General features: G+C 35.6%; 2 protein-coding genes across 2 annotated transcripts; both read right to left on the reverse strand.

Annotated features, from left to right (window-relative positions):
* Nucleotides 1-4344: 4344 nt before the first annotated feature.
* Nucleotides 4345-15932, reverse strand: LOC146132887 (whirlin-like). The gene is made up of 16 exons (XM_083397295.1): nt 15872-15932; nt 14734-14889; nt 14344-14462; nt 14067-14165; nt 13679-13891; nt 13269-13375; nt 13075-13202; nt 11740-11949; nt 11456-11581; nt 10653-10781; nt 9463-9585; nt 8666-8932; nt 6875-7791; nt 5653-5719; nt 5347-5532; nt 4345-4521 (listed from the first exon to the last, which is right to left on the reverse strand). The coding sequence occupies exons 1-16, from the start codon at nt 15926-15928 to the stop codon at nt 4345-4347; spliced, it is 3081 nt and encodes a 1026-aa protein (XP_083253421.1). The 5' UTR covers nt 15929-15932.
* Nucleotides 15933-18819: 2887 nt separating this feature from the next.
* Nucleotides 18820-26082, reverse strand: LOC146132888 (transcription initiation factor IIB-like). The gene is made up of 8 exons (XM_083396632.1): nt 25955-26082; nt 23561-23726; nt 23394-23496; nt 22887-23002; nt 22219-22350; nt 20289-20396; nt 19955-20126; nt 18820-19076 (listed from the first exon to the last, which is right to left on the reverse strand). Exons 1-8 carry the CDS (start codon nt 25963-25965, stop codon nt 18943-18945), a joined length of 942 nt encoding a protein of 313 aa, XP_083252758.1. The 5' UTR covers nt 25966-26082; the 3' UTR covers nt 18820-18942.
* Between the last annotated feature and the right edge of the window lie 1577 nt (nt 26083-27659).

Here is a 27659-nt window from a genome sequence, read left to right on the forward strand (position 1 = left end):
TAATGTGCCCGCTACTTTGGAAATAAATGAACGCTTTTCGGCTTGTATACCCAGACGTGTTAACTATTACTTTAGTAAACCGAAAGCCATTGCAGACTCACTGAATCTGTTGGTTTATGATGCAAGCAGGGCAGGCTTGGCAAAAAACTAGCATGCAGTGAGGTTCGAACTCACGACCTTCGTTCAAGGCGGGACCGTCGCTATACCAACTGAGCTACACAAGTTCTGAGAGGAGCGAGAACCAACCATACGCCAATGCTTGCTCAATCTGTTGGTACAAGCAACTTCATGTTAAAGGGGGTCCACTCCACAGTACCATATCATTTATTCAAGGCTTACCTATTGTTGGTTTATCGAACCACTTGAGTTGCTAAACGCGAACCAAAATAATTACAACATCATGGCCATAGTTACCATTTTTTCTTAGGGTAAACATCTAGAATTACAATAAATTTAATCTAGAAACATCTAGATTTTTTATAGAGAAATCTAAAATATAATCTATAAAGGATTTTTGATAATATTCAATACATTTTGACAAAAAAAGTAAACATTTAAAGCCTAATATCTAAGATTTTCTGTTTTATGAAATATTTTACTGAACATGACCAGTTACTGAAATTTTGAGATGCCTCATTATTTATTTTTCAATTCGCAAATATTTTAAACTTTTTAAATTACTGAAATATTTAACCTATTACATAATATTTTTTTACAATAATCTAAATGAAAACATCTAACATCTAGATTGTATAAGTCCATGTATGATGGTAAATCACTTTTGAATACTGTAAATGACGTTCTAAAGTTACTGAACTCGTCTGATATTTGGAAAATTTGCAAAAAAATGCGTCAAAAAGACCTATGAATGATATTACTGAAGTTTTATATTTTGAAGAATGTAGATCAAATCTATGAAATATTCATTTACTTCCCGGTCATTATTTCTACATCAAATCAATCTGCTACAGGCCCCGCACTTAGTTAATCCGGCACTGGTAGAGGATATAGAACGATGGGGTACCGACGATTTGTACGCCCTAGATTGACCAGTGGTTTTGACCTGTTTTGCAACAGAATTTTTAACCCTATTTGGGGTTATTGGTGGATAATGGGTGGGGTTGAAAAATGGGTTATGTTTAAAATTTTTAGGGGAGCTAGTGACGTACTTAGGGGGGTGGGGCTAGGTAAAATGTTGTTTTGTCCTGATTCTGATCATCCAGGTCTTATTCCGTCGGAAGTAGGACTTATTTCGATTTAGACGGTACTGCGAATATTAGATATTTGGCTTATTTCGGTCTTATTTCGAACTTTGTTTTATTCCGACGTTGATGTTGTTATTATCTCGGTCTTATAACTGAAGTTCTGTTTCCCCTAAACGTACTTTGTTTACTGTCAAGAGCCACACACAACACATTGATAATAATTTAGACAAGTTGTAGGCCTACTCTGCAGCAATCTCTATAGGCTACATAAAAATTAGGTTGTGGCTCGCGACCCACGGTTTTCTAAGCCCTGGACAATATGGCTTTATGAACGCGTAAAATTGCTTACTGCAGCCCATTTATTATACGGCCTATCCAAGGTTAAACGTAGTTGAAATAATGAGCAGCGCCAAGCACATAGGCTAAAACGAGCAATGTATAGATTTGAGCGAAATTGGTTGCATTGATCTCGCTGGTCTGTAACGATATAGTGCAGGTGCAGTGGTCAACCAATTAGATACCAAGAGCCGCAGGTGTTACTTGGTTAACCGCAAAGAACCACTAGGGCTGCGGAGTCGGACTCGGGACTCGAAGAGTCGGTTTGTTTTGCTGGAGTCGGACTCGAGACCTGAGTAAGATCACGTAAAACGACCCGAGTCCGTAGTCCGATATGGCCGCCAATTGGAAATTGTAAAGGTGGAATAGCTTATGGTGGAATATTTCCCAACCTTGTATTGTGGGTGAGTGAATAAATTAGGTTATACGACGACCCTATAAGTGGATTGCTGATTATCCACCGTATTTAGTTACGTAAATTGGCGGAATACAGGCTGCAGAGTCAGGGTCGGACTCTGGACTCGACGAAATCGCACATTTGACAGGAATCGGACTCGGGACTCGGACTCGGGTTTATTTTTTGGGCCGGAGTCGGACTCGGGTTATTCTTAACCGACTCCGCAGCCCTGCTTTACACACATGGAACGAAAAGAATAGCCTATCACTCCATTTCTTATTCAAACCCACAAACGATCGTACGAAGCGGGAAAAAAGTGCCTTTATTTCGTTAAATAGACAAAATATTAATTTGAAAGGAGACGTATGACGCGTTGGATGAAAAAATAAACATTTTTCGATATAATGTCATTCATCAATACTATTTGGATTTAGTTTTGCGTTTATCTTGTTAAAAAAGTGTTTCTAAAATGCAATAGCCTTAAGTCAAACAGTCCGAGTCTAAGCCAGCAATAATCCATAACTTAACAAAACGAAATTGAAGCATCAAAAATCATAAGCGCAACAGGAAGGTAAGAGCCACATATAACTGGGTAAAGAGCCGTATGCGGCTCGCGAGCGGCGTGTTGGCTTCCCCTGATATAGTGGGTGTCAATGCTGATACAGCTATTCTTATGTTAAAATTGTATTAACAAAGAGGCAAAGTTGTCACTATAATATTGAGATCATACAATTTCTTTCATTCAAGCAATTAGTTGCAAATAATGTCAAACTGTATAACTTTTGCCTCGAGCTAAATCTCGTTTGATGGCTTCATGGTCGCATATGTTTCTGTCCGCTTCAGTTTTTAAATGAGATTTTCATCGTGTTTTCGCTATAAAGTTTGTTTTCTTTCTACGCTCGAAATTTGTTAAGCCCTCACTTAATTCGCTGAATTTATTTAAACTCGATTTACGTTCCATGTGTTATGAAGGGATTTTCCATGTCATATTTTAAAGTTGTTATTCCGCTTCCCATTTAAATATATTAAATCCATCCCAGGATTTGCTGTACCATGGATGGCGTTTAAAGAACCTGTCTACTGTCTAGCCAAAGGGCCATGTTTTTACTAACGAAAAACGTGATATTTGTAATCTGTACTAAACGGAATTGTGAACAACATCCTTACAGTAAAAAAAATTAAAGTCAAACTTTACACTTTTGTGAACTGCTCCACCCAAATATATATATATATATCCAAATATATATAATATATAATAGGCATTCTATTTGATTGGAGTAAGGACGATGTATATTGTCCGAGCTGCGTTGAGAAGTTCATTTTCGCAAATAACATTCATTTCCATGCACCACTACTGACTGTATTTAAAAATACCCGAATGCACATGGTTGTTGAAAGTACACGACGCGACAGCAAATAAAGAAACTAAACAAAGCTAGGTATAAAAAAGTTGAACACTAGGTAATGATGAACACCGCAGTAACTAAATCATTGCGAAAACACTGTGTGTCATTGCGTAATAATACGATATTCGGATATCGGTGAACAGGCACACAATGATTGTCGTGCAACAGCCTACCAGACATGAAAACGTAATAATGCAGTAGAAGGGAGATATATTACAACCTTTCGGCTTGAGACAACCTCACAAAAAATATTTTCAAATATTTCCAATAGATTTGTTTTAGGCAAGAATGTTTTTGAATCATATATCAGTATTTAAACTTCTATCAGTTAACCACAGGTAAACAACGAATAATTACTTTTATAGTCATAAAAAAACGCTTGTAACACCACGAGCAATCTTAAACGAACTTGGTGTTGCTCACAGGTTAACACTACATGATTATAAAGGACAACCAGGTAAACGCTTAGAGATATAGAGGTAAGTTTGATAGGATGATTTAACAATATAATGCTATTGCTACAACTAATATTTCAACACAAATGATTGGAACTGTCACAACAGAATACAAAACAATTTTAAAACATAAAACAAGGCAATGAAACGAAGTCGTAAAAATCAGTCTGTGTTTGTAGCAGCTCTTAAGCTTTTTTGAAAAAAGGCAAAAACGCAGGTAAACTAACAGATAGTATTTGCACAAAATAGCTGTGAAGATTTATTTATCCTTTTTAAATAGTATAGGCAACAACGCGGAACGCGATTAATACTACTCTGTTACCTTTTGAAGACGAAGTTTTACCTATTAAACAATTTGCGATGTATTTGTCGAACAAGTTTTATACACAAGACTTAATGTGAAATATTATTTTTGTTATATTCCATACTCCTAGGCAGAAGTTCAAACTATAAAGTGTAATCACATCTTTATAGAAGTATATTTAAGATAAAGATACAGCACCAGTAGAAAGAACTATTTCAAAATGCTTTTCCTATTCCTCATATCAGTCATACGGACCGCTCACGTTCATCTCCATCGAATCTCTGTCGCGTTGTTTAAAGGCGGACGCCACCGCGCGGATTGCCTCGTCATGGTTAAGACCCAGGAGAGGGCGCCCGTTCACCGAATGAATGATGTGGCCGTGTCGGAGTCGGCCGCACATGTGCGCGCAACTACCAGACTGCAATACATTAAAAGATGATTTTCAGAATAATATTATTTACCTTCTAAGCAAGCAAACGGCCACATTACACGGTAAATCTGTTTTGTTGTATTATGATACAAAACAATGAACTTAAGATAAATTTACAATGTTTTAAATATGTGTAAAATGCAAAGATCAAACATAGACAATCATGAAAAACACAACGTTATAGGTTTAAACAACTGTGAGTAATAAGACTATAACTTATAAGCAGCATTTGGGCATTTCTCTTGTAAAATTAACTTAAGTAACTAGTACAGGAAACAGCAAAATGGGCTATGTGCGTAGTTTCAATGTCTGTAACGTTTGGACCTCGCTCATGGGTCATGCGACAGACAATGAGGCCTAAGACAAGACACACCCAAACGGATGATAAATACGTATAAAAAAGTATATAATTCATAAAGGAAATGGCAACTGGTTTTAACAAGCTAATGCAACTCTAAAAATGCAGAATACTGGGGGTTAGGCGAAAATGGCTTTCTCAGTTCGAAGCTTAGGGGTTTTACTTGGCCTGTATATATTTGTGGATTGTGTATTTTCGAATTTTATTTTTTATTTACATCATTCCTTGTACTTCTGTTTAAATAAGCTTTTTATTAAAACATAATGTTTTTTTTTCACCAAATCATGAAGTCATTTTGGGCATAAATGCAATATTCTGTCGTTTTCCATTTTTTATGTAATTTTTTTTGATCTTATCTGACACGAAATAAAGATTGACAACTGGTAGTGTTGGAAGATCTATAGAACCTAAATAAACAATAATATCACTAATCGTTTAAGTTTTTATACATTCACCTGAATTTTAAGAACTTTGGGCAAAGGTTGTTGCGTACCGGCGCCGCCCTCGAGGGTAAGTCCCAACGTTCCGGCGACCCGGAAAATCACGACTTTTTGCGTTTCAACGTTTTCGGCGAGAAAAGGATATTTTGTTGGTTCGTCTTCGTCGGTCGAGTTCCTTTCGTTGTCGAAATCGTAGGCGTGCTGATTTTTTTTTCAAATTTGCAGTGTTAACTTTGTTACGTTCAACAAGATACGAAAACAACGCCTCGCAAATGTTTTACTCGAAGCTTAGACAATTTGCAAGTATGCAATGCCACCAACCTGTTTTCTGCTAAATGACGTCATTCGGAAACTTTTAGGGGCGACTTTAGGCGAGTCGGTGAATTGTCTGCACAAACATATATGTAAAACATAACATAAAAAGTGAATTGATTTTGTTTACCCCGTGACAAACTTTTTGTCCTCGAAACCGCGAATTCAGATTCTACAAACTCATGCGATTCCTAATTTTGGTAGAATAACATCCGCACCCAGTCTTCAGAATCATATGCGTAACATTCCTACAAATCGTATGGCAGTTGTTTGGCGCCAAAACTTATCTAAAAAACTGTAGTTACATTGCAAAGCACAACATAAGCACTCGATGTTTAAGGGAAAAAGTTTTCTTGCTTAAGGGTATTAGGGTCTGCAGTATTCCATGATTGGACAAACACTGTTGGGCTGAATCCGTGTTTCGATCAATAATGAAAACAAACATAATTCGTGATGCAAATTGTATTGCCGTCACTACAATGTTTATTTATTTTTAGTGTTTTTTTTGCCTCCTAATTTTTGCTTTTCTAATAATACACGGCGACACAGCAGAAAACTCCTCGCAAAAAAATTCCTCGTTTATAATGATAAAAAAGAACATAGCAAATCATCAAAGGTAAACAAAGCTAACTTGCCGTGATTTTTTTAGTAAAAATTAAGCAATAAATTTTTGCGAATTGGAAATTGGACATAACTGACGTTTCTGCAAGTATACTATGCCCTTTCAATATCTTGACGCTATATAGATGAGATATTACTGGAAGACAAAGGGACTTATAAAACGGACAGGCTTTCGATCATACGTGATTGATATTAGGTAGATGTAAGATTGAAAGTAAAATATTGAACTGAGTAATCAAGGTTGCGCGAAAGCTTATCAATTTTATAAACACAATAATACATCCTAATAGTACTTACTCTGAGGCTGTTATGTTATAAGTTTGAGACGAACGAGGGACACATCCTATTACCTGCCCTACCTAGACCATGAGTGTACACTGTACAACCTTTTCAGTATTGCCGATTACACTAACAAATTTTGCCATGCTGATAACTAAGTTTTTTATATCATATTTTTGTTTATATACAAAAAAAAATTTTTTTGTTTATATACCAGGTGGAAATATAACTAGAACGTAGCAAGCGTAACATTTTAAATCAAATATAACAATTTGTTTTTAGCGTAGTTTAGAAACATGACCAAATAAACTAATACAGGTAAAATACTTACTCCGGAGGTTGATGAACATCAGCTTTTACCGGATATCTGGAGGACACTGAACTCGATGGTGCCATGGAATTGACTGACGATCCAAAAGAGGAACGAATAGGCAAAGAGTTGGAGAAGACAGCTCCGGACGCAAATGACGTCTCCCTAGATGATGTTGTAGTGAGAAGCGAGGGAGGCGCAGGAAAGTCCATATCTTGCAATGAAGAAACCTCCGACGAAAACTCTTCATCAGGAAGGTGATCTCTGGTGAGTGGAGGCCTCTTCGGACACTCTCTCTTGCACTTTAGGCTCGAGTTTTTTACCGGTTCGACACTGGTCTTTTTTCGCCGAACGTCGGTAGCTTTGTTATCGTCGAGTTGGACTACGGGACTGAAAAACTCTCGACTTGGCACGGAATGGTGAGTGGGGATTTTAGGTCCCATTTTTATGCGTCCCGAGTTAGAGGTCTTCTGTTTTTGCAGGGCGAGACTAAAAGGACTCGCCGATCTTTCGTCTGGCTTCGTCACGCCTCCGTCAATGCTTTGCTGAGCCTCGCAAGCCGAAGACGACGCCTGGGAATTGCTCTCCATAGAACTAACGCTGGCCCGACTTTTGCTCCGTTTGGGCTTGGCAGGCGGAGTCTTTAGCGGCGGGGGTGGCGGCTTCACGCCGGGACGGACAGGGGACAACTTGGCGGTAGCTCCTCGCTCGTCCTTACGGGCCTTGTGCAAGTTGTTAGGCGTCGAATGGTCGCGTGGCGGCGTGATTGGGTCTCTATCGTTAGCTTGACTGTCGGCCGTCGTCGACGACTCGTTGCCCGAGAGGGAAGACTGGTGGCGGCTCTTTAGCACCTCGATTTCGCGTCGCAGCACCAGCACGTCGAAGCGGTCTAGATCGCGCTCGTGGATGCACTGGCGCACGGCCGACATCAACGAGAACTGCACAGTGGTGGGGATTGCGTGTCAATAGTTTAATTTCGAGTTTTTATTTTTTATACTACGATAAGTGCTTAGATTGCATGACATGATGTTATGTTATTTACAACCCGAATGTTTTTTTGTTATTCAGGTAAATAACATTAAATTATTTGAAAAAGTCTTGCAATCTAACTTTTTTTTTTAGTTCAGATTAAAATTTTTATTGTATACCAATCACTTATAGGCCTAACATTCTTAAACTTTTTTTACCGCGGACCCCTAAATTCTCTTTTTGCCTCGCGTGGACCACGGTAGGCAAAAAATTAAAATAAGGTCATAAATTGACGTTATAGTACAAATAGACTTCTTAATCTGATGATTTCGGTCCAAAAATGTGAACGTGGAATAGAGTCTAAATACATTAAGTGCAAAACCGTTTAATTTTTAATCAAACTGTTTTCTTTAAAAAATTGATTACTCCCTAAATATATTTACACTAATATTTCAATTTGGCCTTCATGGACCCCCTAAAACTAGTTCACGGACCCCCGAGGGGTCCATAGACCCCAGTTTAAGAACCCATGGCCTAACAAAATCCAAGCATAGCAATCAATGAAACAAACTGTGCAACGAATCGCAGCGAACAACAAGTTAAAAATATAGGATTTATACCTGGTTTTTAAAATGGTTGAGCCTATTTTTCGATCGAAAACTTGCCCACTGAACCCCATAGAAACCTTTTTAAATCAAATTGGCATGTTGATAAAAGTATTTTATCACCAGGCCAAATAAATCAGATTAAGCCTAAAACAGAGGTACGATACACAGCATTTGACAATGACACAGTAAATTTTCGGAAAAAAGAAAAACAGTCAGGTTCGCTATATTCACGAACCTTCTCGTGGTCGTTTAGCAGCTCGGCCAACGATAGAACAAGTGCGTCGGGCGTCACGTGACCGGAAGCGTATTCCTTGACGTAATAACGCACCGACCGCCGTTCGTTGTCGCCCAAAGTCAGCCAGAGGTCAGAAGCGAGCAGGGCGTCCTCTAGTGTCGACATAGTGGTTGAAATATTGGCAACGCCTTTGGAGGGTAGCGACTTGACGTGCATGTTGGGAAGGATCAGCTGTTTAGAACTCATCACGCGACGCTGGAAGGCATTCTAGAAAAAAAACGAATTTTAGGCCAAACGTTTAAAAAGCGTATTTCTTGATTCAGAGCGTTTTGTTCTGCAATGAAGTCAGTTTATTTAGTGTCGACGCAAAAAGTTAACTGACTTGGGGATAAACTTGCAAGTATACCTCCACATGTCCCAGGTTTCTAAAATTATTGTTTATTTTTTTATTTCACTACAAAGATTTGGGCTATAGGCCAATAAAGAAAATCAATTTTGGTATTAAGTATATACATACGTGAAAAAAATCTATCTTTCCCAACCACTCCTATTAGTTTGTTTGCTCTGATGTTGTTAACCTTGTGCCCTCAGTTAAACTTTGTAGGATCAGAAACTAAATATCAATTTCTAACCCAGCCTTGGATGCGCCAAAATCCGTATAAGGCCTGTTCCGGTTTGCAAACAAACCTTAAGAAAAAATCCAGTTTGCAAAAGACGAGTGACAATTCCGGAAGGGAGAAAAGTCTAGTTGCATGTAGTGAAGTGTACACGAATGCCTTAAAAACAAATTTTCTTACCTTAACGCCGTTAGATTGATCAGAACCGGACTTGGAGGAAAGTCGTTTGTTGGCGATGCTGCTGTGCAGCGAAACGCGATCGTCCAACATACGTTGCTGCTGATTGGCGTGAGTGTGGATCGCCTGCGATTAAACAGGACATTATAATCCCACCAACGGCGTAGAACAGTAGTTCTCAACCGTTTTAGGCATCTGAGCAAAATTTGAACTGACGATTGTAAAAAACGAACCACAAAAAAATCAAGCAGTATTAAAAATAAAATTTAATTAATAACAACAAACCACATTAAAGAAAGCAAAATGTTTCTGTTATTCACTCTGAAACTTCCTATTTTCTTGCTAAAGAAAGCAAGCTTTCTTCGAAAGTTGTTTTGGCATCGCGGTATTTTATGTCACTATGTGAAGGGGTGGTTCGTATTTTCACGGACATGAAGAGTTTCAGGTATGACGCCACAAAGTTACACGATCAAACAATTAATCTAGAAACACCTGCTGGTGTCGGGCAAACTTGTGCACAAATAAGCTTCCGATAAAGCATTTCATTTTTTTAACCCCAATAAAAGCCGCTAAACGGCTAAAAACCCTTTTTTCGGAGCCGCGGTTGAGAACCACTGATTTGAGAGATGAAAAGAAAAATAAACTTTCAACATAGAAAACTTTTACTGCTGTTAGAAACCCTTTTGAAGGTGTTTCCCAGGCAAATAAAATTGTCCCAAGTATCGCACATTCCTAGACATGACACAATGCGGTTTGAGAAGAGCCTATACGATAAAGGTTTATGGAAAAGTTTTATTTTTCGACGCGTGACGCACATGCTCACCATTACTTAGGGCTGTGTTCTGACTTACTTTAAATATAAGTAAGTTTAAATGATAAAGCAAAATCGACATTTAGGAGATAAAAAGTAACATGAAAAATACTTCGTTAAGCTACGGGGTTATTTCACTGCGCTAGAACCGAAACTTTATTAATAATAAATGACGTATGAAGATGTCGGGCGGACAAATGGCCACCTGGCATGCAGACGCAAAACACCATGCGTAAGCCGCGGCAATTCGATGGTCCTAATGGAACTTATTTGTATAAAATTGGACTCTATTTACTTGCGGCACTGATTTTAAAGGTAACTTGTACCTAAATTACATAGTTAACAAAATAGGGAAGTGGAACTTTCAAAACAGAGTTAATACCTGTGGTATTCTTCCTACGTGCCGAACAGTAATAAAGAGCATCTGATTAGATCGAATAAGGTTGACTGCCTCAGCGTGCGAAGCACCGTTTAAGCGCACGTTGTTAACCTCCAGTAACTCGTCTCCAGCCTAAAAAGTATAATGAAGTTTTAACCGATATTTACAAAGGTCAAGGACCAAAAAACGAAATAGAACTCGGCTTGGATCTCAAGTTTGATGTGTTAATAACCGATTTTATTCCGGGTGAAGTTTTCTCTGGACAATATCAAAAGATGCTAATACTGCTGACTACTGAAGACTGAACTAACCGAAAAAAAACTGCAAAATTCGATTAAAATCTAAAAATCGATAATAAAAAACGATTAGCCCACTCCTTAAAACAGAATAAAACTCTAAAGTGGTGGTTATTAAATGAAAAATTGGTTTCTTTAAAAAAAATGCAAATTTTCTGAGCAATTTCACAAAAAAGTTGCACCTTGCAAATATACATAACAAAAATATATTATCCAACATAAATTATAGAAGTTTTCTATTTATTTAGAAGATGCGGGTATTCTTAATATGGTTTAGGTATTTATAGTACCTATATGTTAATTTGACAACTACAAACATAGCTACTGTAGGCAAAATGAGATATATTGGACCCTGGGTAGAGGTTGGTTTCTGCTTTAGAAGAACGAGATTATCTTGCTATGACCCAAATCTAACGGCTCAAGGACCAAGATTACATTTCTAACCAGTTGTAAAATATGACATATATTACTACAAATCGACTACCATGAACAAATTTAGTATTAGTATACCTTGAGGCCTGCATTCTCAGCAGCGGAATTGTTATCAACACCTGTGACATAAATGCCAAGCCCATATTCAGATCCACCCCTGATCATTAGGCCCAGATTTTGACCAGGTTGGACAGTCAGTGTCATCTAAAATAAAAATAAACAATTACGATATGGTAAGTGTATAAAACTAAAAAAAAAAAAAACTATTTGGAAAAGCATTTTGATGGCGGAGAATGCACTATTTACAGCTTGAATGATAAAAATTATAAACAAAATGTTCCTTATAATTTAATGTTGCATGCCTTTCTTTCGCCAGAGGAAAGCAGTTTCATGTTGCTTTTACTGTTGTCCAGTACCAACGAATGGTGATTGAAATTTGATTGTAGACCGTCTGGTGGTGATGCTGGTCGACCTCTTGTGTCAGTCCAAGCAAATCCCTTATCTTCTGCCATAGGTTTTTTACCAGTTGAAGGTAAAACATAGAGTGTCAGGTTGTCACAAGACTTTAACATCTAAAGGGCATTAGAAAATGCAAAAATTCATTTGTTTGTCTATAAAAAAAGATAATAAATATCTGAATCCTAAAAGTAATTGTTTTGTATTAGATCTTGCAAAAGGTGATTTACGAAAATGTATAATAAAATGTATAGCACAAAGAAATTTGCTGTCTTTTTGATTTAATTGTATGGAAATGAGTCTTACAAAATTGGAAATCATATCAACAACCACTAGAAGCATAAATATTTTGTAGTGTATTTTAACTTCCAAAATAACCACTTATCCATCACCTAAACAGATGACTTAACATATGCTAGAAAAAACCTAGCATAACGCCAATTACAAAGAATGGCACTCCAAAATGAAGTGGCTTTTGAAAGCGTTTGTGCTAAACTCAGTAACAAAGAATTCAGTCTTAACTTAAGTCTGCTGGTAAGTGGTTAACCACATAGCTATTAACTAGCATTTCAATCAACATAAAAAAGCTAAAACAATAATTTATTGTAAAATGTGACCTGACCAACAGTTTTCTAGATTTCTGATGTGAAATGAAAACAAGAAGATAATACTTAACACAAAATTAAATGCTAATTCTAAATCTATAATTTCCAGTAATAAATTCAACATAGGACCATACATAATCAACAAATGCTTCTTTGAGCTACATTTTCGAAAATAACCCCCAAAAATATATAAAAAAAATAACCTTTTCTTGTTAGTTAAACATTAGCTCAAAGACTATTTATATAGATATTTATTATACAAGTTCTCACAAAAAAACTAAATATAAAAACAATGGTGTTTAACAGTAGAGCTTACAAAATTATAAAATCATTGCCTAACTCATAAAACTTTTCCCAATTCATCTTCACTAAGAACTGAAAGTACTAGACTGTTATCCACTTTTACTAAGGCTATAAGTCATCAATATTTAATATAATTTTGCCCAATACTACACATAGGCCAAGAAGACTCAGTCATTATTTTGGCAAAAGCACTAGAAGAACTACATGAATCTACAGTAACGCATGAAAAAAGTTTAAGGAATATATATTCAAATTACACATGACAAGCGTATTTACAATCTCAGTTTGTAAATCAAAGGCAAAGATTTCAGTGAAAAAAGAACTTAGGTTTACCATTGCAGCTGTGGCGTGAGAAATTCCTTTATGTATTGGAACATCATTAATCTGTTTAATAACATCGCCAGGTGTAAGACCAGCCTTTTCAGCAAGTGATCCTACATGCACCTCTGATACAAATATAGCTGAAAAAAGAAAAAAAGAATCGGATTAATTTTAACTAAAGAAGAAAATGGTTTTCACAATAGTACCCTTTCCGACTTCTGATCCACCACCAATAGTGAAGCCTATGTCCTCACCACTAGTTTGGCGAGATAACAACACTTGTATACAATTGGACAGTGATTGCCTTCTATGCCTTTATAACAATAAAACAATAAATATTTAAAATATGTATCTATGAATTGTACATCTGTATAAATAACACACAAAACAATAGGAAAACAAAAAATAATAGACATATACTATTTAAAATGTTTTATGAAAAATGTTATTCAATTGATGATCGGGTATACTAATTATATTAATTATTATAGTTTCACAGTATCAGACACATGCTTAAACCTAAAAAATCAAGGGATGTTAGGGGTTTAAATGGTTGACTTTTTGATTTAAAAATATAATTATCATACTAAAGGTCAGACAATAAATGTTTGCGCACCTGCTTGTGTTGATTTTATTATTATTCATTTCATTGCTATTTTCAGGCTCACTAAGATGGCCATCAGAATTGTTTCTTCTACGAAATGTGGATTTCATTTCACGGCTGGAGGATGAGCTGCGTGATAGTGCCGCCTGAATTTTCCGCCTTACTGCAGAGCCAAATGTTCCCGAAGAAAAACGTTTTGGGGTTTTGGCAGCATCATTTTTTCGACTGTTGAGTGTGGAATGTTGTATAAAACAGACAAGACATGGTTTAACAATAATCAGACATTATAGTTAAATTACTGTTACTGTTACATCAGAACATTGAATTGGCTTTTTTTAATGTCAAGCAATTTTTTAAACAAAAATGAATTTCTTGTAATTTTTTGTATTTAGTTCATTACCTTAGTTCAGACATGCTTGATGACCTGGATGGCTTTGATGAAAGCTTTCTACTTCCACTTCGTGATATGTTAACACTACTGGGTCCAGCACTGTTTGAACTAAAAACAATAAAGCATGTGTGATGTGAAGCTTGATGCCAAATTGTGAACCATGTGCTATCTGTTTTAAACCAAGAAGTTAAATAGCATATAAGTAAAAATTATGCCATTTAGAAAAGTTATGCAACATGATTTGCAGCATATGACATCCCTAAAGTTTATATATTGATGTAGATACCCTATTCCTGAATCATCGGTGCGTTGTTGATAACAGCTGCTTCTCCTGCTTTCTCTCCGTACTAATGTTTCGTCGCATGTAAATTGGTCAAACCCAGGCCTATCAGACTTTGGAATTACCTTTGTAGTAAAATAACATAAAATATATATACATTATACAAAATCATATATCTTTTTACAAAGTATTGGTAGATAAGTATCATTAAATAACTGCAGTAGCACACTTGAAACATAGCTTTCTTTAAAGATTTTTAGCATTCCACATATTTTGCAATGGTTTGTGTATTATAGCAACAGCATTGCTTATGTGAGATAAGCTTTTAGAAACCACATTGTTACTTGGTCTACTATATTGCCTGTGATATTAAATATTAGGTAAAATAATACATACATGACGCAAAAGTGGAAAAAATGCAAGCTGTTCTGATGGTGTGAGATGATTCTTTAGTGATTGAACAAGGTAGTAAATGTTACGTGTCTGGTGGTAATTGCTTAAAATTTCCTTTACTTCAGCTTGTTGGTCTTTTGTCAGCTGCTTCAATTCATTCTAATAATAATGATTTACTCGTATTTAATTTACTAGGTTTTGAATTAAATAAGCATATAAATATTATTTTGACAGGTTTCACTAATGTTGCTTTTTTCAAGTCAATATTAGAAAATAAAAGCGGTTATTATTTCATGCTTTCTTTAAAAATGCACATTGTACAAAAGCCTAAGACACAAGATTTCTTTAATTGTAATTAAACAAAGAAGGTAACAAATACAATGCCTATGCTGTACACATATATTATACTGTATATATGAAGCAGCATTATTAGCAAGTATTAATGATAGCAAGTACTAATTGCTGCACGGTATAGTGTTTCTTAATTGAATCAATATAATTTTTTGGGTTCCTTTGACATGTCAGTCTAGAAAAAAATCTGTATAATAAAAACATTTACAATTTGCACACAAACCAGTATATAATGCATAAGAAAATTTGGCGCTGGTCTAGAATCCTACCTCTTGTTTTACAGTAACCAAAAGAGTAGTTAATTAAAATTGCAAGGAAGAAATAAATATAAAAAAATTCGTCCGACTGCGCCATGGGTAAGAAAAACACATCTCACTTCTAAACTGCTAAAATTATCAGAATTTTCTATATTTAGGCAGGTGTGTTTCATTTTTTTAAAAACATTTATGGGTGCCCTTGCAATATTTTTTACCATGGCTGACAGAAATAAGTTGCATATGCTTAACAAATGCTACCAAATATAGTACTATTACCAATTTGTTTAGTGCTGGTCTAGTATTCTACAACATTTATTTTAACAATAACAAAACGATTTGTTAAAGTTGAAATGCAAGGAATGCATAATTATGTAAGAACATATATAATAATAATACTTGATCCACTTAAACCCCTGGGAAAAAATGTGATAGGATTCTAGACCAGCGCCATTTTTTTTAAATCTTCTGCCTTTTTAAATAGATGTTGGAATAACTTGCTATCGATAAAACATACATCCGAAGATTATTCTTACTTGGAACCTTGCAACGTTTATACTGCTTCCACCGCCACGTTTCATTGTGCTATTCATAGATTGAAAGGAAGAACTGGAGGTTGATAGACTACCAGAATTGCTCACTTTGTACGATTTCATCATCCCACTCTCAACATCAACATTGTTTTGATTTAAATCAAATTTAACACCTTTAAAAATACAAATATTGCAGACTATTGTCTTTAAAAAGTCATAAATTGTATCTACGACGTTTGTTGTTTGATCTGCTTAACTAAATTATGCAAATAGCATGTCATCGCACTAAAAATTGCTTGTACAAAAATAATAGAAAAATGACGTCAATCAGGATAAAACCAGAACATAACAGAAATAATAATTCCACGTAACTTTCATGGTTTACAATTACACTGACTAACCAAAACCAACAATTACAAGTAATGCAGCTTCTGTGACGACGGAAAAAGAATAGCGCCTCAAGCGGTTGGAGTAAGGTAAACAGTTTCTACAACAAAGTATATGAGCACACTAAAAACACTGGCATTTATTAGATAATTCTATTACGCTACATGTTATAGAAGCATAGAAAAAAATTGCAATTTAAACCTTAAAGCAACAGACCAAAATTGTATTTTTTACAATTGTAGGCTAATATTATTGTAACATTTTTAAACTTTAAACCAAGTCGAACAGTTTAACAATTTTGATGAAGTTGTGAAGTCGGTTGGTGGTCGAATTCCGCTCCATATTATATTCCAATTGTGATTCGTCCAATGTACCGCGTTGGTACCAAGTTCGTCATGGATCTTCGTTAGCTTTAGAGCGGCTCGCACGAATGGGCGTCGAGACTTTAGACGGGATACTGGTCCCTTTGGCGGGGAGACCAACACAAAGTAAAGCAGATGGTTAAGGTCAAGCGCTCGACGGGCCAGATATAAAGTTACTCCTTTGCGGCGAAGATCGGCTGGTTGTATACCTGCAAGGATTGGTAGAAAGGTCGTTGGTGTTGGCCTAAGACAGGGATGGCGAACCACTGACCCACCACATATTTTTTGTGACCCATTTGTCTCTCCAAAAGTACCGAAATGTTATCGATCATTTTCTGGAAATGATAAATATATAAAAAAAAACAATTCTTCGTTAAATAGCACTATTAAATCAGTGCTGTTTATAATCTATGGTTGGTGTAAAAGTGTTTTAGGGGTGACGATTATAGGCCTACATTAACTGCACTTTAGAAATGCGTGCAGAATAGCAGACCACTTTTTGTTTATCGCTGTAAAACGTAAAGGGCGGTGGGAAACTAAGAGCTCGCAAACTAAAAATTGTGAATACCCTGTGAACATGAAAAGATTTCTGCTGAACTCCTATAATCCCTTAAAAAATGCTGCAGTAATATTGAGATATATCCGTTTCGTAATTAAAGCTGAGTTATTGTTACAATAAATAGCTCCAATTGAACAAACAACAAAGTTTTAAACACATGCGCCTTGGCCTTATTTGAACCATATTTGGAGTCCTATCATTAGGAAAATGCGATAAACTGGCATGACATGAAATTTTACTTAATCAGTTTTTCATCCCAGCCAACCCCTTTTTTATGATAATAAATGAATAAAAATCTAACGCTTTATTTAATGAGCATGCATACATTTTAATTATTTTTAGCGCCATTGTGTAACACTTTTTTCAGTTACCGGCAGTGTTGCAAGTAAAATGACATGAACGCAACACATAGCAAGCGATTTTTATGCGCAAAAATGTAGATAAATATTCTAATTTTATAAATAATTGCTTAATGAAAGCATTTATTTTATACCACGTAAAATTCCAAATTACTTAAGTTCAGTCAATAAATTTATCCAAAAGACTTAAGTCAAGTCACTTGAAAACAGTGACCTAAGTCAAGTCAGTCAAATCATTGACTTTAAGTCATTACAACACTTGGTTACAGGGGGTAACATTTGTATTTCTAGTACGTATTTTCTAGTAAGTTCTTTAATGGTTTTATATTTATGACACAATTCAAACAATTATTCTGTGTTCTCCAATAACAGTAAGTTGCTTTAGGGATATGTTTGAGCTTGTTTTCATCTTTTTAAAATAAACAAATTATGCAATTTACTTGAAGAACATATACCGAAATATTTGCACTTTTTTATGGGCAATAAGCATTTTTAACAGTTTAGTCTAAAGCAGGAATGTACAACCCGCGGCCCGACTGATATTTACGTGCGGCCCGCCACTTATTCTCACTTCCAGTAGCCTTTATTTAAAACAATCGTTTCGACTATTATCAAAAATCGTTGTTGAGTAAGATGTGTGTTTTGGCGGACCATTGTTGTTCTAAAAATGTGTTTTTGCGTACCGTTTTAAAGAAATATATATCAGCCCAAGTGTCATACGATGGCATATGATACGGCATGTAAACTCAATTTTTCGCGTTAGTTGCATATTTGCTCACGAGTTCACTCTTGAAGACTTGTTTTAAGTAAGTTGTTTTATGACGTCATCATTTTAGTGTAATAGGTTTTGCGGGCCATCAATTTTTTTAAAACGGCAATGCAGCACATTCTGCTAAAAGGTTGGTCATCCCTGGTCTAAGGAGATTGTATAAAGTTTCACATACACTGACAAACATAACGAATTTTAATTGATTTTGAAGTTGAACTAAGTTTGGTCAAAAACCCACTTTTATTAGAAGTCGTATTCGTACTGATTTACAAACTTTATTTTATTCTGTTAACAATAATACAACTTTTTTTCGAAATTTGACACTTTGTGATAATGTCGGTTTCTGTGCTCATTTTTTTTACTGTACACTGTAATACAATTGCAAGTGTAATAATAACTAGTTACAGCCTAAGAAAAAACAACTAAGGCCGAAAAAAGATCAGAACAACTACGAATCAAACAATTCACTATAATGACTGCAGTAGGTACAAGCGACAAAACAAAAAGTCGGTGAGCAGTTTTTTTGCATCGTTTAGGCTTTTTAATGTAAACGAGAAATAAGCCAACAATAGTTATAAGGCCTACACAATATTGGAGAAAAAATAAAGACAATGAAGCGTAATAAAGAACAATTAATACTAAAATGTTGGTAGTTGCGAAATGGGAATGTGAAAAGCAAAGTCTTCGGGAAACAGTTTTTGTGCCTGCGGGTACATCAACTTGTAAGACTGGCGAATCGTAGCTTCAGCAACACCAGCGATTTCACTAATCTCTTCAAGAAAATAGAAACGTTTAATATAATCACAAGGCTTGAAAAAGAAAGCTATACATAAGTAAACCATAATAGGATTTTTTTTCTCTGTCAATATTAATTTACCCTTAATGGTTGCGTCTCGTAACTAAGGTTTTTCCGAGCTTGTGGATTTTTTTGCTTAACAATGAACGTTTAGATTTGACTAGTTTAGCTTTAGTCTATTATACATTAGTTAAGACGTCGCTTTGTATCGAATTGGCGTACTTTTGTCTAAACCATCGAGTATCGGTTCCCAATTATATTCGTATTGGACCTCTATACCGCCGAGCGTTTTTTGCCGATTGTCTGTATTTATTCCTATAGCATTTCACTTTTTTAACCTTTTATCAAGTATTTTATTTGCATAATATAGGGCTAGTTTGGATTTTTTTAGTGATTTTACAAGCAAATAAGTAAATACTTAGTCATGTTTTAACTTTGTCGTTGTTCATCACATACTTTAGATTGGCACACAGGTGCGTTGAGATTAATTATATTATATTATATATATTTATATATATAATATAAATAAGTAACATTTAAGGCTACATCTGTGATTCTAATCACCAAATTACAAGATAAGTGATAAAAACATTTAACTTAAGTAAACCTTTGTTTATAATTTCTTGCGGACAAGTGCGTTATTTACCACAACTAAACAAAACACCATTCATTTAAAGGTTTAAATCTGCCTGCTAAATGTTGGTTTTCGAAACCAAAAAAATTAGCTCGCGTTCTAAGGTGGCTTTTTTGTTTCAGGACCGCTATGCTGGACGAGAACCTTTTGTTTAACTAAGAGAAACGTGTGTAAACAATCTCAAAGTTTTGTAAGAAAAAATCGACTATAGTGAACCGACCTCTCTGCGATTTCTTCTCCTTGGATGCTTGTGAAGCCATGTAGATAGCCGCGGCAGCAACAGATATTGGACTTCTACCGGCCACTAAGTCAGCTTCGACAGCCTTGCGTGCAATGTAAGTGGCACCTTTTTGTACGTATGGGGGCAAGCTCAGGTTGGAGCAGAAGCGAGACTAAAAAGGGGAAAAATTATTTTCAGAGAAAACAAAAGAAACAAAAGTCTTGTCATAATTATGTTTTTAAGCAGAGGCTTACCCCATAATCATAGCTTTTCAGCACATTTATAAATCTAGCATGTTAAGGTAATAGCAATACACACGTCACACTGGCTTTACCATAAAATCTCCGGACGTGATGACGTCCACATTGGTTTCAAGGTTTTTAACGATCAACTTGAAGCAACGACCGATCTCCTTCTTTGATATGCGCGAAATGGCACAAATCTATAAAGTGTGTTCGTACGGGTTAATTTGCTGGTGTGTCCTTCTTTCCAAAGCGAGATTTCTGGCCACGATGTTAAGCAAACAAGCGTGCCCGGACTGATTACCTGTAGTTTAAACACAAGTTTCTGCCAATTGCGCCACTCGGGAAAATCCCAACAGCGAACTGCGAGGCACGTGACTCTTATTTTATTTAAATGTCAATACGGGGGAAAAACACTCAGCATGAAAACAACAGTTCTAAATCACTTTTAAAACTAAAACATAAAATAACCAAAATGTTATTACAAAAATATAAGGATTTCGTTTAAAACTTAGGAAAAGAGAACTCACAAACTTTGAACAAACAAAATTTATAAGCAAAAAAAGTAAGTCTTCCTGTATGTCCTAAACCAGAGGCGTGCAGCAACCTGCGGCCCGCGGAACCAAAATATGTGGCCCGCGGCCTACTTTGTTTTTGGCCCGCAACGCAAAACATTTGTTAACTGTTTTAGGTTGTTAAAATATTGAAACTTCCTGACTGTTCCTAAGCCCAGGTCACCTTACAGCACCTAAATGTTTAGTTTATTAGAATACCCACAGTATGAGGTGAAAAGCGATTCATCTTAAATTGCCGCCAACGGTCATTTTGACCGTAAAGCAAACTCTTAATTCCTCCATGATTAAAATCGCCTCAAACAATATCCTTTTGTTATGCTATTGTTTCAAACCAACCATGAAACAATCGCTGCTGTAGAATTTAACAGTTGGTTACTAGCTTGTTTATAATTTTGAGTCAAAAATTCGATGGTTAACGGAAGCGAAAAGCCAAGCTAAATCCAAAGTAAAGTGACTTCTTAACAAAATAAAAGTACAAACATTTATTTTGTATGCTGTTGGGAAAAATGATTTGTAAAAAAAACAAGAAACAAATTTCTCTCTGCGCAGCTAAAAAGTATTTTTTTTCCCGCAAACATCTCGATATAAATAAGTTTCCACAGCTGAGAAAATTTATCGCTTTAAAGATCGCATTGTTTGGTTCTACGTACGACGTACGTGTGTGAACAATTTTTTTCTCGAACTGGGGTTCATGAAATCCCCTCATCGCTCAGGACTAAGTAATGTTACACTTGGAGAATGGATTTCGGGGTTCCAGACCTTTAATTCAAGTGAACCTGGATAGAGTGGTTGGGAAATCGCAAGCCAGCTTCAAAGCTCACTTTAAAGCGATTTTAACATGTTTTTGTTGATTCGCAAACAACTGAAAACGAAACGGTTTTCATTTCGTGGTGGCCACTATAGCAGGTAGTCGACGAGATTTGCAAGTGGCCCGTGGTCTAATCCGAATACAATACACTACACATATCACAAATATACACGAAATACACATATTTGGCCCGGCAGTATGAAAGGTTGCACACCCCTGACCTAAACAAAAGGTAGCCTTGTTTATATAAAAGGTTAAACTTCAAAAATTTGCGGTTGTTCAAAAAAACATGCTTAAAAAAGACATTTTTTGTATAAAACAACCTAACAAATGTTGTTCAAATGTGGCATTTATACCATGACTACTCATTTTTTAACAAAAAAATACAGGTTTAATTATGGGTATTTCATTGCAAGCAATGCAAAAAAGTAAAAAAAATAAAAATTAGGGGGCGGATACTGTTTTTTTTAAGAAATGTAACCAAAATCTGTATTTTCCAATTGGCGTAGCACGGTTAACACCGAACCAAACGTGCTTAGATTTGGTTTGTGGGATTTTAGCTGCAACCCAACCATTCCCCCACCAAACTTAGACAAAAAAGTGTTTTTTAAACAACCCTAATACATATGTTAAAATTACCTCCTTGAACGTACGTGGAACACCTTCTTGTCTACATGCGATATACAAGCAAGCAGCAGAAATGGCATCATTAGCTCGGCCCCTCAAGCTCTTCGACTCATATACTTGTTTGAACAATTTGTTGGCTCGTTCCTATGTTAATTAATTTGACAAGTCATGTGTAAATTGTAATATCATCTGTCATTAAAAGGTTATATTTTTATATAAAAGGTGTAATAGTGAAAAAAATAACATTTACACTATGCCAGAGAAAAGCACTTTTCTAATTCTTTCTGTTTTTCTTTTGTGGTTTTAGTCATGACTGCAGAATCGGTTAAAAATAACCAGAGTCCGACTCCTTCAAATGTGCGATTTCTTCAAGACCCTAGTCTGGCCCTGACTCTACAGCCTGTATTCCACCAATTTATGTAACTAAAATAACATGGGTATTCAGCAATCCACTTAGAGTGGTGTTGTATAATTCATTCACCCACAATACATGGTGGGAAAATATTCCACCATATGGTATTCCAGCTTTACAATTTCCAGTTGGCGGCTATATCAGTTTTAAAATTTAATACTGCGCATGCATATCTCGGGTAGTCTTACAAAGCAAAACAAACCAGACTTCACAGCCCTGGTTTTAGTTTAATAAATAATAGTTTAATGAACAATTGTGATATACTTACTACAATGTTTCTGGGCAAACTGATCCTGTCAGACATGGAAGAAATTTCTTTGAATGCATGAATCAGTACTCTGTCATTATTTGATATGGTTCTTCTGTTTGAGAATTGTGAATAACCTAAAAACAGAGAGGCAATGTATGTTATTTTCACTTGTATGATATTATTACCTGTACATTTACAGTTTACTTTTTCAACTAATTTTGTTTTATTCATAAACACAATTATTTACACAAACAGCGATTTAAAATATTTACAGTTTAGCAAAAGGTATACAAACCAATATTTCTTCACATACATACGGACATGTTGCAAATCAAATATTGTAAATTAATATGTTTAATGAACATTATAATATATGTTAAATTATCTTGGACATGGTATTTGTTTCATTACTACTTGAATATTTTTTAACACATAGTGCATTTATAAAACAATAAGATTGCAAGACTATAATGACAAGAAGTTTCAAATTAATACCTAAACAAATAATACATAGTATACAATTACCATTATCACCAGAACCAGGTGGTCCTGATGGTGCTTCTATGATGGTTGAAAGGTCGCTTCCGGACAAGAGAGAGTTTTGAGAGTCACCAACACGAGACATGTCCTACCATCCGTAACAAATAAAATTTAGTGTGACTTTTGAGCAAAAAGCGCAAAAAAAATTCTACCTTGGAATCTTTGTCATTGGAAAACGTTCTCCATTCAGAACCAACATCAATGGTTCTGTCGCCAACTACAAGACCACACTCAGGACAAATCATGTCGCCTGCTCTGTAGTCCTCAATAAGGGGAACATCAGGATGTTGTGGGCAATGGATTTGATGAAGATGGTTTCTAAAATGTAATATAAGAACAATTTCCTTTTAATCTTTCTGATTAAATACTATGAAACAATCACCAACTCAACAACAAATATAACCATACAGGATTTAAAGTTTCTATTCACGTTTGAAAGTGTCTCACTCTTTATTCCCATGTGGAAAGTATGGCAAGGTTATCTCTGAGATTGTTTCAACAAACCCAACCTGCACCAAAAGAAGTCAAATATGCACCCCAATTTCCCATATGTTACAACAGCAGGGTGCAGACATTTGACACACCCCTTAAACCAGGTTTTTGTTCCGCCTCAATACCCGTTAAATCCCATACTTTCAGATGGGTTATAATTGTATTGGACCCCGTGTCAAAATGCTGGGCGCTGGTCTAGAATCCCAGCACATACACATTATTTGGGTTAGGTTTGGAGATATAACAATACTTGACCCACCCACACCCAAACACTTAATCTCACCCTAACCCAAATAGAATGCGCTGATTTAATAATGTGGTAGGATTCTAAGCCAGCGCCAAACGCTGTTATATATACAACAGAAATGTTTATCTTTCATTATAAATTTGGCAGGCTGTAAATATAGTACACCAAATAATCTTACTGGAGGGGTTGGGGCAAGCATTTTACACAAAAGATATTTTTCAAAAATAATCGCTGATAATACCAAATATAGTAATATGCAATTTTTGCAATTACTGCTGTGAGTGATTTCATTAGTAAGGTTTATTACCATTACTAACATAATATATTAAATGTATATCTCTGTTAATCAAATAACAATAAAAAGCAATCAACTTGCTTCAGAGTTCAGTTATAATAGCCAGTGTTGTCAACTTCAGTCAGTTACATTTTGTTTGTTGTCCTCCTTTTTGGTTTACCTAACCACATTTACTTCGAAATGTGCATAAAACCTTAAAAATTTGGCATGGCATAACCAAGGCTATCCATCACTCATTTGGACACCAGAATTAGTTTAAAATGACATATAATTACCAAGATGTGCAATCATAAGAGCGATACTGTCAGGTAGCCTATAGGCACTAGCACTAGGGTTCCTCTTTTTCCCGGATTTTTTTTTACTCCCGGGAAACGGGATTGCAAAATGAAAATTCCCGGGAATCGTGACGAAAAAATTATACTTAAAATTACGTCATTATGACATTTAAAATTATTTAATATTAGCTACAAAGATTTGATTAAGCTCATTTATGTTCTGCAGTCTTGCTTTTGCAATCTTACAAGGCCTTCTTGTATTAAAGTCAGCATCCTTATTTATTTTATTTAAAAAAAAACACATACAGGTCGCATTTTTATTGGTAGAATAAATTTAATTACGTTTTTCCACTGGTAAGCGCAAATAAAGCAACTCAGTCATTGACTTCAACAGAACTGGTAATATTTTTTTTTTATATCACTCAAAAACTTATATATCACTCAAAATAAAAATGTTTTTTCAAGTTTTGTTATTTTGCCGAATAACCGTAATTAAAAAAAAAATTCCCGGGATTCGGGATTGTTAATTCTTGGGAAATCCCGGGAATTTTCACGTCAAAACATTCTCAGAGAGGAACCCTAATAGGCACCTCCTGAAGCTACTTACCGGCTAACAAAATAATTTAAATCCATTTAAAAATATGGAAAACTTAGAAAATAAAATACTACCACCATCCAAACGCTAAAACCCCAGTCGAACCCAAATCAATAAATATTCACGCATTGGTACAAAGCGTTTAGCTGTTCAACAGCGATCCAAATAGCCACTTTCTTTAAAAAATGTAGATAGGTTTTGGAAGTATACTTACCAATAATTTATTTAAAGATGGATTATATTTAAAGATTTAAAATTTTGATTCTACAATTGATATTCATGGTGACATAAAAGTGTTTGGCGCTAGTCTAGAATCCTACCACATTATTAAAACAACGCACAATATTTGAGTTAGGGTGTCGGTTAGTGTTTGGGTGAGGGTGGGTCAAGTATTAATATATTCATTCTTTAATAGTAATACTTGACCCACCCTAACCCAAACGCTAACCCCGCACCCTAACCCAAATAATTTGCATTGTGGTAGGATTCTAGACCAGCGCCAAGTGTTTACTTATAGTAAAAGTATTGCGTCCATACTCCACAATACAACTACTAAACAGCACACCTTGGTTATGAACGCTAGCTAGGCGAACATATAGGTTATGTTTTGCAAACTATAAACTTCAGCAATTGTTAACTTACTTAGTTGCCATTGTTCTAAACCTTCCAGTTGTAAAAGCGAGTGAAAATAGCTATTTTCTAATAGCAAGCGACTGAATTAAGTTTAAACAGGAAGAATAAATCGCAATAGAGAAAAATATTACGGATCAGCGTTATATAAGCTAAAAAACAATCACTCATCCGTTATCGCATTATGTCGTCATAAGAATAATTTATTTTCAAAAGAGGGACAATGAACATTTTTTAAATTATTTTACAATAACCCAAAGACCATTCCAAACAACCATTTTCTACCCAATTGTGATTCAACCATAAATATGCTAGAAACAACACAACATTTCGATGTAAGACTTGCCAAGACACGACATGACTATGTTTTATTATTTTCCTAGTCACTGGATTTACGCTCTTTGTTAGCTAAGTCAATAAGTGCAAACTAATTGGGCACACGACTACTGCTACTGGGGAAACATATGCTTCAATATAAGTACAGTATACAAGCGTAGTAGTTTGCCTTTAGTAATCAGGTTAACTTTAGGCTTGACGTGAGGACGGACATTTACGGATTAGGCATACCGGTACGTGTGCCAGTAATCTTTTTATTGCAAGCAAACTCCAAAATTAAATTTTTTTTTCTAATTTTAAAAGGTGTACAGATGTGCTCTTACGCAAAAAAGTTAACAAATCTTGCATAAACAGGATTGATGAACTTATGCCTGTATGTCTATCTGCAAAACCAAAAATATAATGTCTAGCATTACAAAAAGTTTCGCGGCACACTTAAAGAATCTCAAGAGGCACACTATTGTACCGCTGCACACTGTTTGAGAATCACTGGCCCAGACTTGTCACCAAATTGCGGCCCGCCGCAAAGACTCGGGTTAAGTACCGTTAAAATGTTGTCGTATTCGATTCAGAACTAAGATTTGATAACATTTTAAATTGCCCGTTAATTTATTAAGGTTAACTGCAGTTTTATTCCATAGTTTTTCATACTTTTTGTTTACTGAAATTTAGTAACCAAGTTAAGTAAGTTCGACAAAAATCATGATACTTGCTGGCCCCGATGGTTAGCACTTGGGCTTTTTTTCGCGCTTCGCGCGATTAAGCTACGTTTTACGCATACAAAAATAGGTGTTTTAAAGTTTTATTTTATGACGTTATTCCTGAAAGTTTGGATTTCAACCCCGGAATCCTGGATTTGCCCCCTGGTCTTTAGTAACGTGCTTACATTTTGGTCTGAGCAGATGGTAACCCTGCCTATAAGCCCACTTGTTTAGCAGTTTTGAAGATGACAGCAGAACGTTTTTTCAAGTTTTAAAATTGAACTTTATTATAGTCACTCGGTCGTTAGTTGTTTTTGTTATTTGATCAAGAAAAAACTTTGCTAATTGCTGCAGCGTTTAAGGTTAACCACCATGCTGCGCAAGTTGGTAACTTTTTACAAGAAATCAACAAAATCACTCTTTTTGCGATGATAAATATTATAGAAGACTGCATTTTATAAGCGTAGAATGTTCGCGTGAACGATATGTTGCATACTATACACAATCGCTAAATTACCAAGACGTTATCCTTTCACGCAAAAAGGTTTTATTAAACAGATCAATTTGGCTAAATTGCATCTTGGAAAGGGTCAGGGCGTTTAGCCTCAAGTCACGATGAAAACTGTAAAACAATATTTTCTAGCAGCGCGATATATTTTATCGTACATTTGCTTCAAAAC

This window comes from Ascidiella aspersa, chromosome 9 (assembly GCF_963924565.1).
Source record: "Ascidiella aspersa chromosome 9, kaAscAspe10.2, whole genome shotgun sequence".
NCBI lineage: Eukaryota > Metazoa > Chordata > Ascidiacea > Phlebobranchia > Ascidiidae > Ascidiella > Ascidiella aspersa.

Excerpts from the sequence above, each read along its gene's own strand:
- LOC146132887 (XM_083397295.1), bottom strand. The coding sequence starts at position 15,928 with ATGAATAGCACAATGAAACGTGGCGGTGGAAGCAGTATAAACGTTGCA. Across the intron at positions 13,892-14,066 it reads TCAAGCATGTCTGAACTAAG|TCGAAAAAATGATGCTGCCA; the intron begins GTAATGAACTAA and ends CACACTCAACAG. Across the intron at positions 8,933-9,462 it reads ATCAATCTAACGGCGTTAAG|AATGCCTTCCAGCGTCGCGT; the intron begins GTAAGAAAATTT and ends TTTTTTTTCTAG.
- LOC146132888 (XM_083396632.1), bottom strand. Across the intron at positions 23,497-23,560 it reads CCAATGACAAAGATTCCAAG|GACATGTCTCGTGTTGGTGA; the intron begins GTAGAATTTTTT and ends TACGGATGGTAG. Across the intron at positions 23,003-23,393 it reads ACCTGGTTCTGGTGATAATG|GTTATTCACAATTCTCAAAC; the intron begins GTAATTGTATAC and ends CTCTGTTTTTAG.